Below are 12,402 nucleotides of genomic sequence, written 5' to 3'. Positions count from 1 at the left end.
GCCCGCGGGCTTTCTCTAGTTGCGGCGAGCGGGGGCTACTCTTCGTTGTGGTGCGCGGGCTTCTCATTGCAGTGGCTTCTCTTGTTGCGGAGCACGGGCTCTAGGTGCACAGGCTTCAGTAGTTGTGGCTCGCAGGCTTTAGAGCGCAGTCTCAGTAGTTGTGGTGCGTGGGCTTAGTTGCTCCGCGGCATGTGGGATCTTCCCGGACCAGCGCTCGAACCCGTGTCCCCTGCATTAGCAGGCGGATTCTTAACCACTGTGCCACCAGGGAAGCCCTGTTTAGGTTGTTTTTAAGTGTCAAACTTCATGTGTCCATATAAATTTTAATTTAATACCAAAGAGCCAAAAATTGAATTTTCCCTTATGTGTAAAAGTTATATCCCACACCAAAGAGTTTTCTCTGTGATCTTGCACAATAAAAGATGAGCATTGAAAGTAAAGTAGAGGCATAAAAAACAAAAAACAAAACAAAACAAAACAAAAACGTTTTGAGAACAGGAAAATAACAAAGATAAAAATTTGAGCTTTTTGTTCTGCTGTGTGTAATGTGACCCTTCTTTGTGATATCCAGCTTTTCAGTAGTTTATCCCTTAAAAAAAACTACAGTAAGATAAATAAGGTCTGAGGATCTAATGTATTTAACATGGTGACTATAGTTGATAACACTGTATTATTGTATGATTGAAATTTGCTTAGAGAGTAGAACTTAAACATTCTTACATACACGCAAAAAGGTAACCATGAAAAAAAAAGAATATACTGAAATACTATCTTCCCACCACCAGGGAAGTCCTACAATGGAATATTATTCAGTGCCTAAAAGAAATGAGCTATCAAGCTATGAAAAGATATGGCAGGACCTTAAATGCATATCGCTTAATGAAAGAAACCATTGTGAAAAGGCTGCATACTGTATGGTTCCAGCTGTATGACATTCTGGAAAAGGCAGCACTATGGAGACAGTAAGAAGATCAGTGGATGCTGGGGCTGGGAGATGATGGTGGGAGGGATAGAGGGATGAATAGGTGGAGTACAGGGGATTTTTAGTGCAGTAAAACTACCCTGTGTGATACTGTAGTGGTGTATATACGCCATTATACATTTGTTAAGACCCCCAAAATGTACAACACAAAGAAAGAACCCAAATGTAAATTATGGACTTTAGTTAATAATAATGTATCAGGGACTTACTTCCCTGGTGGCACAGTGGTTAAGAATCTGCCTGCCAGTGCAGGGGACACGGGTTCAAGCCCTGGTCCCAGAAGATCCCACATGGCACGGAGCAACTAAGCCCGTGCAACACAACTACTGAGCCTGTGCTCTAGAGCTCGCGAGCCACATCTACTGAGCCTGTGCACCTAGAACCTGTGCTCCGCAACAAGAGAAGGCACCTCAGTGAAAAGCCTGCATGCAGCAGCTAAGACCCAAAGCAGCCAAATATAAATTACTTAATTTAAAAAAATAATGTATCAACATTGACTCCTCAATTGCAACAAGTGTGCCACACTATTGCAAGATGTTCATAATAGGGGAAACTGGGGGTAGGGAAACGGAGGGGTATATGAGAACTCAGTATTTTCTGAGGTATAAAAATAACGATCAGGGTCTATTTTAACAGCCTGCTATAATCCTACATGATGAGAATTTATATTCATATATTGTCTTTGAAACACAACAACATTAAAAAAATAATTTAGGCAATTCAATAAAACTTACCTTTTAAAAATTCAAATAATACAAAAGAATACAAATAAAAATTGTTGTTTCCTTTCTGTTCCATCATACTTTCTTCGTTAAACTGAACACAATTTAGTGCACATCCTTACAGATCTTTATGCATATACAAACATGTACACTCATATATATATTTATATGTTTAGGAGGACGTTTGTGTGTGTACAAATGGGATCCTACTATATACTTTGTTTTGCAACTTTTTGTTTTGGCTGTGCCACACAGCTTGCAGGATCTCAGTTCCCCGACCAGGGATTGAACTTGGGCCACAGCAGTGAAAGCCTGGAATCCTAACCACTAGGCCACCAGGGAACTCCCTGCAACTTGATTTTAACTTAATATATCATGGAGATAATTCTGTGTTGATATATATATAATAACTCTTGCCTTATTTAATTGCTACATGTATTCCTTTGTAGGAATACGTCATCAAATATTTAACCCATCACCCTTTTCTAGATAATTACACTGTTTCCAGTTTTTCACTGATCAACAAATAATGGAACATACACATATACCTTTGTTTTAATATAAACCAGTGTATAAAAGAGTGCTTGAGACTAGATTCTTAGAGGTAGATTTTCTGGATTGAAGGGTACATGCCTTTAAAATTTTCATAGATTTTGCCAAATGTTTTTCCTGAATTGCTGTGTCAATTTACAGTCCCATTAAAAGGATATGAGGGGCTTCCATGGTGGCGCAGTGGTTAAGAATCCGCCTGCCAATGCAGGGGACACAGGTTCGAGCCCTGGCCTGGGAAGATCCCACATGCCGTGGAGCAACCAAGCCCATGTGCCACAACTACTGAGCCTGCGCTCTAGAGCTTGCGTGCCACAACTACTGAAGCCCGCGCGCCTAGAGCCCGTGCTCTGCAACAAGAGAAGCCACTGCGATGAGAAGCCCGTGCATCGCAACGAAGAGTAGCCCCCACTCGCCGCAACCAGAGGAAGCCCGCGCACAGCAACAAAGACCCAACACAGCCAAAAATAAAAATAAAAAAAATAAAAAATAAAAAAAGGATATGAGAATGTTCTTTATCTACACCCCCAAAGTTTATTTAGTCAGTCTTTTTACTTTTTGCCAATCCATTAGTCAAATAATCTCATTTTAATTTGCACTTCTATTACTAGTATTATTAACATCTTTTCATTTTTTAATTGTATGTTTAATTTCTTCTGTGTATTGCCTGTTTTTATCCTTATTTTTCTTTTGCCTTTTTCTTACTGCTATGTTATATACTTTACAAATATTTTCTCTTACTATGCTTGTCTAATAATTTTTAAAGTCAGATTTTTTTTGAGATATAATTTATATACAATAAAATCTACCCTTGTAAGTGTACTTCCATGAGTTTTCACAGACATACAGTTCAGTAACCACCACAATAATCAATATATAAAACATATCATTCCCAAAAGTTCTCTAGTGCCCGTTTGCAGGCAGTCCTCTTGCCTACTTACCCCAGCTCCTGGCAGTCACTGATCAGTTTTCTGTCCCTATAGTTTTGGCTTTTCCGAATGTCATATAAGTGAAATCATATAGTGTGTAGTGTTTCCTATCTGGTTATATTCACTTAGCATAATGCCTTTGAGAGCCTCTCACGTATCAGCAGTTTGTTCCTTTTTATTGCTGAGTAGTATGCCGTTGTATGGATATGCCACAATATATTACCTGTTCATCAGTTGATGAATATTTGTCTTGTTTCCAGCTTTTAAATAAAGCTGCTACAAACATTCAAGTACATGTCTTTGTGTGGGCATTTGTTTTCATTTTTCTTGGGTAACCTCAGGATGATAATCCTGGATTATAAATTAAGTGTATGTTTTGACTGTATAAAATCTATTTTCTGTCTTTTAAACTTGATATATGCTATCATTTGCCTTACTGACATTTTAATTTATATGTTGTCAAATTTTCCAGATTTTTTTTTTTTTAATGCTTCTGGATTTTGTGCCTTGCTTCCATGGCATTCCCTATACTAAGGTTATGCTTTTACTTTCATTTGAAACAACTACATTTTTAGTAATCATGGATGAGTCTAACATTCTTCAGTATATAAAATTGATTTGTATATTCTAATTTTCTTTTGTTACTATTGTTCTAGTGATACTGTTTGTACTAATAATTTTTATAGTGCCTTTAGTTCCTTTTTACTCCCTTATGTAACTTTTTATTATTTAGTCTGTCAGTTTTAATGCTATCTTTGACTCCCTCCTGTTACCTATTTAATAGTTTATAATCTTATGTTGCCTTCTCTTTCCCTTCTCCCACTTTTTAGTTGTAGTCTTTCTGATTGTGAGATCATATAATGTTTACATTCTTCTATCCATGTGTCTTTCAACACCCTTGATTTGTTCTTAGCGCTACAATTAAATACATAAAATGTTCGCCATCTGTCCTTTTTCTGAAGTTTCCCCAGTCACTGCTTGGTCAGCTGAAGCGCATCCTCTAGGGGTCAGTAAACTACAGTTGTGGGTCAAATCTGGCTCACCATCTGTTTTTGTATTGCCTGCAAGCTAAGCTTGGTTTTTATTCTTTTTTTTTTTTTTTTCTTTTGGCTGCACCGCAAGGCATGCGGGATCTTAGTTCCCTGACCAGGTATCAAACCTGTGTCCCCTGAAGTGGAAGCGCAGAGTCTTAACCTCTGGACCGCCAGGGAAGTCCCTAAGCTTGGTTTTTATATTTTCAGATGGTTGGGAAAAAAGATGAGAAGAATAATATTTCGTGATAAGTGAAAATTATATGAAATTAAAATTTCAGTGCCTATAAATAAAGTCTCATTGGAACGTGGCTATGCTGGTTCATTTATTTATTGTCTATGGCTGATGCTTCACTGCAAGAGCAGAATAGAGTAATTCAACAGAGATTCCATGGCCTGCAAAGACTAAAATATTTACTATGTGTTCCTTTATACAAGAAGTTTGCTGATCACTGCTCAGGTAGATTCCTCAGGAAGGTCGCATGTATACTGTGTTCCTTAAGTTCTGACATGTTCAAAATTATATTATTATAGCTCGGCTGTAGACAGTATTCTTGGTTTGCAGTTTCTTTCCTTGAAAATGCTCTGCTGTTGTCTTGCTTTATGTGTTGTTATTGAGAAGTCTGATGCCAGTCTAATTTTCTTATGATTATGTTATTTCATCTTTTTGCCTAGGGCCTCAGGACTTTCATCTTTAAAGTCCAGTAGTTTTAGGAGGATATACTTTGGAGTTGATCATACTGAGTGAGTTTTTTCTCAGTCACTCTTGGCCCTTTGAATTTGTAGATTCAGGTCTTTTATTTCCAGGAAGTTTTCTTAGATTACAGTTTTAAATATTACCTCTGTTCCATTGTTTTGATTTTTCTTTGGTTATTCCAGTTATACTCATCTGCCTCTATTAGGCCTATCTTCTATTTCAACCACTTTTTCTCTGACCCTGTATTTCTTTACTTCATCTTATTTTCATTCTCTTGTTTTCCTGCTTTGTTTCAATGCTATTTATTAACTTTTCATTTGAGTCTATCATCTTGTAATTAAAAAAAATTCATTTCTGATATGATATCATTTTCTTCTGGTTTTTCCCCTTAGTTCACTCGAGTCTCATTTTATTTATTCCTATTTCTTTGTCCGTTTCTGTTATTAGTTCTTCTATTTACGATTAAAGGTGTTTAGTCTGATTAAGGGTTTTTAATGCTTGTTTGAGGCTGTGTAATTCAGCTTGGAGCATTGTATAGTTTTCTTCAGCTTCATAATTGGGTTTTGGCTCTTACTTGCATTTTTTGGCTTTTTTTTTTTTTTGCAATAGTTTTGTGTGGATATGGTATACTTTTTTCTGTTCTTTTTCATTTCATGGATAGGTTTCACAAGTGCTCTCTTCTGTCAGTTCTACCCTCTTCTATGTAGCTTATTTTATAGATGATATTGGTGATGGTGGTGATGTGAGGGGAGGGTTTGGCATGTCTTGTTTCTCTCTTGTTTCATAAGATCCTTAAATTTTCTTTTTTATTTACTTCTTTCACTTACTGCCCCATCTATAATGGGTTACCACCTTTTTTAATGTATTTGATTTTCCTCCAAAAGTAATGCTTTTCTGAGGTGGCCACTTCTGGTCCTGCTCACTTTCAGTCTCTTTCCCTGTGAACCACCAAGTCCTAACCTGTGTTCAGTATTTGTCCCTTGGCATTGGGCTTTCTCTTCTGGAGTGTGATTTTGTTTGTGCTTGATCTAAGTCCTTTGTACCCCTCTGTTCTCTTTCATGGGGTCACTTAAGCTTCCCTCTCCTATTGTCTGTAACCACAGGCTTGAAGTGATAAGCAACAGGAACTCTGATAAAACAAGCTATTTGAAGGTTGTGGTATTTATTTTTTGTCTCCTAGTAATCTTGCAGACATGGGTCATGTGTGGCTTTATTTGTTCTCCTTGTTAGTTGTATGCTTTGGAGGGGGGAGATTTGGGGAAGATTCAAATTGAGGTCATTGTCATCCTTCTCTATCTAAATTAGGATATTTTAGATAATTTTTTTTTACAGGAACCCTCAAAGGGAAAATGTTGTGAATAAGTTTTAGTTGCTGTGGAACATCAATATAGATGAAAATACTTTATACATGTCTTAAGTACTTATACAAGTATCATTATAATGATTTTTAAGAAGTTTGTTTCATCATAAAATCTACTCAAGCATTCTGGGTGAAGTATAGATTATTTTTTGCACACGTCACAATCTGTTCTCCTCCATTAGTACAGGATTTTAAAAACTATTATTTAAAAACTTTTGAATATGTTTCAAAAATAGCAATTTTGAAGGTTCAGTTTTGTTGTGATTAAGTATTTTTTTTGGTTAACTAATCAAAATATTTTTTGATATATATCTATAACATTAAAGGCAATTAAGGTTGAAATAGAGGGAAACATTTATTATTTGAGTCATCTTTATCATTCTTCTTTGCTTTGTGATATGTTTTGAAATTAAGACATACTCATTTTTCATTTATCAGATGCATACTTCTACTGGAGGAGGATTTTGTGACTGTGGAGACACAGAAGCATGGAAAACTGGCCCTTTTTGTATAAGTCATGAACCTGGAAGAGCAGGTACCACAAAAGAGGTAAGAATATTGCTATTTTTTTAATTGCCAACTATTTTAAGGTTGATGAAATTAAATAGAAATAAATGTTATGTGTATGGGTTAAGCCGAATTCCATTGATAATCCTGATTTTTATGTTATAATATTTAAATGTAAGGAGTTTTATTTGACTCTAGAGAATTTAAGCGTAATTGACTACTGGGGCAGTATTCAACAGCTGTGTAATTGAACAGCTGGGGCAGTTAGGCAAGAAAAAGAAATAAAAAGTACCCAGATTGGAAAGGAAGAAGTAAAACTAGCTCTGTTTGCAGATGACATGATTTTGTATATAGAAAATCCTAAGGAATCCACTAAAACATTATTAGAACTAATAAATTCAGCACAGTTGCAGGATGTGAGATAATTATACAAAAATTACTTGTGTCTATGCATAGTAATGAACAATACAAAGATGAAATTAAGAAAAAAGAAGTACAAAATTTATTTAATTTGAGAAGATATATGCACCCTTATGTTCATTGCAGCATTATTTACAATAGCCAAGATATGGAATCAACCTAAGTGCCCATCAATAGCTGAATGGATAAAGAAGATGTGGTGTGTGTCTGTGTATATATACACACATATACAAAATGGAATATTAGCCATAAAAAAAATGAAATCTTGCCATTTGAGACAAAATGGATGGACCTAGAGGGTGTTATGCTAAGTGAAATAAATCAAAGACAAATACTGTATGATTTCACTTATATGTAGAATCTAAAGAAAAAAACAAATGAACAAACATAACAAAACAGAAACAGAGTCACAGATACAGAGAACAAGTGTTTGCTAGAGGGGATGGGGTTGGGGGGAGGAAAAAAATAGGTGAGGGAGGTTAAGAGGTACAAACTTTCTGTTACAAAATAGGTTATGAGTATGAAGTGTACAGTGTGGGGAGTATAGTCAATAATTATATAGTATCTTTGTATGGTGATAGATGGTGACTAGACTTACGGTGACCATTTTGAAACGGTGACTATTTACTATCAAATATATATCAGATCACTATGTCGTATACCAGGAACTAACATAGTATTATAGGTCAATTATACTTCAAAAACAAACAAATAAATTCATAGAAAAAGAGATCAGATTTGTGGTATCAGAGGTAGGTGGTGGGAGGAGGGGGAATTGGAAGAAGGTGGTCAAAAAAGTACAAACTTCCAGTAAGATAAATAATATAATGGGGCCTATAATGTACACCATGATTAAAATAATTAACACTGCTGTGTGTTATATGTAAAAGTTGTTAAGAGAGTAAACTCTGAGTTCTCACCACAAGGAAAAAATATTTTTTCTTTTATTTTGTATCTATATGACTTGATGGATGTTGACTGAACTTATTGTGGTAATCATTTCATGATGTATTTAAGTCATATCATTATCCTGTACACCTTCAACTTATACAGTGCTACGTCAATTATATCTCAAAACTGGAAGAAAAAATATAAAAATAAATAGATTCTAATGTTGTTTATGTAAAACAATAAATTCAAATGGACTCTTCTGATTGAGTTTGGATAAATTTTAATTAAAGAGGAACATTTTAGGACTGAGGCTTTGTCCAGTTACAAAGATTTGCACAGAAATCATGTAACAAATAATTGGGCATGGCATAAACTGTCTTGCTTTAACAAGACAATTTTTGGCAAACCTAAATATTTTCACAAGAATATATTTTTTTACTTGCATTACAACATTTTTAGTATTTACTTTGTACTTATGGTCATTGACAGACTTTTGTTGAATATCCACTCCTTCAACATGTACAGTTTCTAAGGACAATGTTGCATTTTTCTAATTGTTTCTCAGTGTCCCAGATTTAGGGAAGCATATTTACAAAGATTTTACTTAAGTGCTGTTGTGTCACAGTTCTGGATTTAGTGCAGGCGTATTTAGATGTGATCAGATCTTAACTTGTGCTAACATATGCATGTCTTGATGCTTCAAATCAACTCAGTTATATATAAATGTAACGGGAAGAAAAATAAAGTGGGGCGGGGGGCTTACCTTAGAATTTATCTGACCTAAGGAAGAGAAAAGTAGTCATTTTAAAGTGTCCATTGCATCCTTTTGTATCCAGAGGATGAGCATGCAGGGGCTGAAAGCTTCGTTGCCTGGAAAGAATTTAGCAGTAGTAGATCTTTTATGTATTTAGAGACATCTGTGTGTATTTCTCTGGAAGCCCATGGGGGATTTTTTGTTTGTTTGTTTTTATGGAGGCTTTGTTACATAGCATGATTAGTTAAATTATTGGCCATTGGCAATTGATTCAACCTCTAGCCCCTCTGGGGATGGGGATGGGACTGAAAGTTGCAACCTTCTAATCACAAGGTTGGGTCTCCAGGCAACCAGCCCCCATCCTTAGGTGCTTTCTAAAAGTCACCTCATAAACATAACAAAAGACAGCCCCCACTTCTTCACTTGGGAAATTCCAAGGGTTTTAGGAGCTCTGTGCCAGAAACTGGGATGAAGATATTTCTTATTATAAATCACAATATTAAAGGCCATTTTCCCCAAATTGAGCTACACATTCAATACAGTTCCCCAGCTGGAAATTTTTTTTGGGTAATTGACAAGATGGCTCTAAAATTCATATGAAATTGTAAGGGACCCATAGTAGCCAAAACAACCCTGGAAAAGAAGAACAAAGTTGGAGGACTCACACATCCCTATTTTAAAACTTAATACAAAGCAACAGTAATCAAGACAGTGTGGTACTGGCATAATGACAAAAATATAGATTAATGGAATAGATTTGAAATCCCAGAAATAAACCCACGTCTGTGGTCAGCCATTTTTCAACAAGAGTACCAAGACCATTCACTAGGGTAAGAATAATCTTTTTACCAAATGGGACTGGGACAACTGGATATCCACATGCAAAAGAATGAATCTGGGCCCCTAACTCACACCAACCACAAAAATTAACTCAGAATGGATCAAAGACCTAAAAATAAGAGCAAAAACGATAAAACTCTTACAAGAAAACATAGGGATAAATCTTTATTACCTTGGATTTGGCAATAGATTCATAGATGTAACACCAAAAGCATTAGTAATAAAAGAAAAAAAAACTTAAATTGAACTTCATCAAAATTAGACACTTTTATGTTCCAAAGGACACTACCAAGAAAGTGAAAAGATAGCACACAGAATGAGAGAGAGATATTTGCAAGTCATATTATCCGATGAAAGGAACTGGTATGTAGAACTTATAAAGAACTCTTAAAACTTAAAAATAAAAAGACAACCCAGTTTTTTTTTCTTTTTTTTTAGTGGTGGCATTTTATTATTTTATTTTATTTCATTTCATTTCACTGTGTGACTTGCAGGATCTTAGTTCCCTAACCAGGGGTTGAACCTGTGCCGTCTACAGTTAAAGCGTGGAGTCCTAACCACTGGACGGCCGGGGAATTCTTCACAACCCAGTTTTTAAAATGGGCAAAGGATCTGAATATGAATTTCTTCAAAGAATATACATAAATAACCAATAAGCACATGAAAAGATGCTCAACATCATAAGTCATTAGAGAAATGCAAACCAAAACCATAATGAGCTACTTCTTAATACTCGCTAATGGCTATAATCAAGAAGCAGGTAATAACAAGTGTTATTTGAACCCTCAGACACTGCTGGTGGAAATGTAAAATGGTGCACCCACTTTGGAAAGAGGCAGTTCTTCAACCTGTGAAATATAGAGTTACTACATGCCCCAGCAATTCTACTCCTAGACATACTCAAAATAATTGAAAACAGGTGTTCAAATAATTATTTATACATGAAAGTTCATAGCATTATTCATAATAGTGTTATTATTATAATAAAACAGTGTTATACAATAATAGAATAGTATTATTATTCTTAATAAAAATTAGAAACAATCCAAATGTTCATCAACTGATAAATGGATAAGCAAATGTGGTTAGGTTATATCCATACAGTGGAATATTATTTGGTTATAAAGGGGAATAAAGTGCTGAAACATACTTCATGAAACATACTTCAATTTAGAGGAACTCTCTGAAAACATTATGCTAAGTGAAAGAAGCCAGATACAAAAGACCACATATTACATGATTACAGTTACATGAAATGTCCAGAATAGAGCATCCATAGGGACAAAAACTAGATTAGTGATTTTTTAGGTCTATGAGGATGGAGACCTTGTGGGGGTGATCATTAAAGGTTTTTTGTATGTTTTTTTGAGTTGATGAAAATGTTCTAAAACTGACTGTGGTAATAGTTGCACATAAAAACCATTGAATAGTATATTTTTAGTGAATTATATGGTATGTGAATTTATCTCAAGCTGCTAAGAAATTGAAGTACATAGTCTCACTTATGAAATATTCTTGCTAAAAATGTTTTACCTGAACTTAATAAAGCCTTGAGATCTAACTTCTAGTTTATAGGAAATACAGGGGAGAGATGAACAAGATAAAGAATACCACAAGGAAGATAAATATAATATATAGGACATTTCAAGATAAATCTAGAATGTAGGACTTTTTTAAGGAAAAATTGGCCTGACCTCAGTCATGAAGAACAAAAGTCTAGGGGTGGGCATGGGAGATTCATTTAGATGTAAATGACTTGAGGCATAACCAAATGTGATAGATATTTGGGGAATAATTAGGAAACTTGAATATGGTCAAGATATCAGATAATATTTAAAAGTTATTGTTAATGTTATTAGATTTATAATAAGGGTATTAAGATTATGTAAGGAAATGTCCATGTTAAATACATATTAAAGTATTTAGGAGTAAAATATCATGATGACTATTTTTTACCTTAAAATACTTGAACAACAAAAAAGGAAGCATATATGGAAAAAAGAGTTACTAAATTTAGGTAAAAGTTGTTTTTATTATACCGGTTTCTCTGTTTCTCTGTATTTAAAAAAAGATAAAAAATAAATAAAAATCACTCAATTAGTTAAACACTACACAGATAACAAAAACATACAAATTGCTCCTGAACATAGAGGGCAGAAGAGGGAAATTTTCCAAATTTGTTATATAAAGCCAACATTATGTTGACTTCAGATCTGACATAATATGGAATTTATAAATCAGTTGTATTAATAATTGTTATGCTGAAAGCCTAAATAAAACATTAACAGGTAAAATCAAGTTTGACAGAATAATATAACATAATCATGCCTACATTCCTAGAATGAACTGTTTTTGGAATTCATCTGTGAAACTGTTTGTGCCTGGCACTTTTTGGGAAAGTAGCTCTTTGATAAGATTTTCAATTTCTTCCAGAATTATTGGCCTCAAATCAAAAGCTGTTAATCATGCTTGATGATGAAGCACTAGTGTATTCCCATTATAGATAGAGACAGGATAAGGAAATTTACTATTGCTGTTATTATTTACCGCTATTCTGGAAGTCAGTCAAATAGACAAACAGAATGAACTAAAATACGTAAATATTGGAGAGGAGGCGAAATAGTCATGATTTATACCTTGAAAACCCAAGAAAATTAACTGGAAAAGAATTAGAAACTATAGTAGAGTTTAGTTAGGTTGTTAGTTACGGAACTTACATA

The 12,402-nt window shown here is 34.7% G+C and overlaps 1 protein-coding gene across 2 annotated transcripts in view; it reads left to right on the top strand.

Moving 5' to 3' along the window:
- Window positions 1-12,402, top strand: part of UBR1 (ubiquitin protein ligase E3 component n-recognin 1) — a 145,313-nt gene that overhangs the window by 35,048 nt on the left and 97,863 nt on the right. For both annotated transcript variants that reach the window (XM_068550281.1, XM_068550278.1), the window contains exon 4: window positions 6,709-6,819. In XM_068550281.1, the coding sequence (XP_068406382.1) occupies window positions 6,709-6,819 (111 nt within the window). The remainder of the gene's footprint in view (window positions 1-6,708; window positions 6,820-12,402) is intronic.

The sequence above is a fragment of the Eschrichtius robustus genome, chromosome 1, assembly GCF_028021215.1.
Source record: "Eschrichtius robustus isolate mEscRob2 chromosome 1, mEscRob2.pri, whole genome shotgun sequence".
Lineage (NCBI taxonomy): Eukaryota > Metazoa > Chordata > Mammalia > Artiodactyla > Eschrichtiidae > Eschrichtius > Eschrichtius robustus.
Note: the sequence above shows the minus strand (reverse complement) of the source record. Positions and strands in the feature narration are given on the sequence as shown.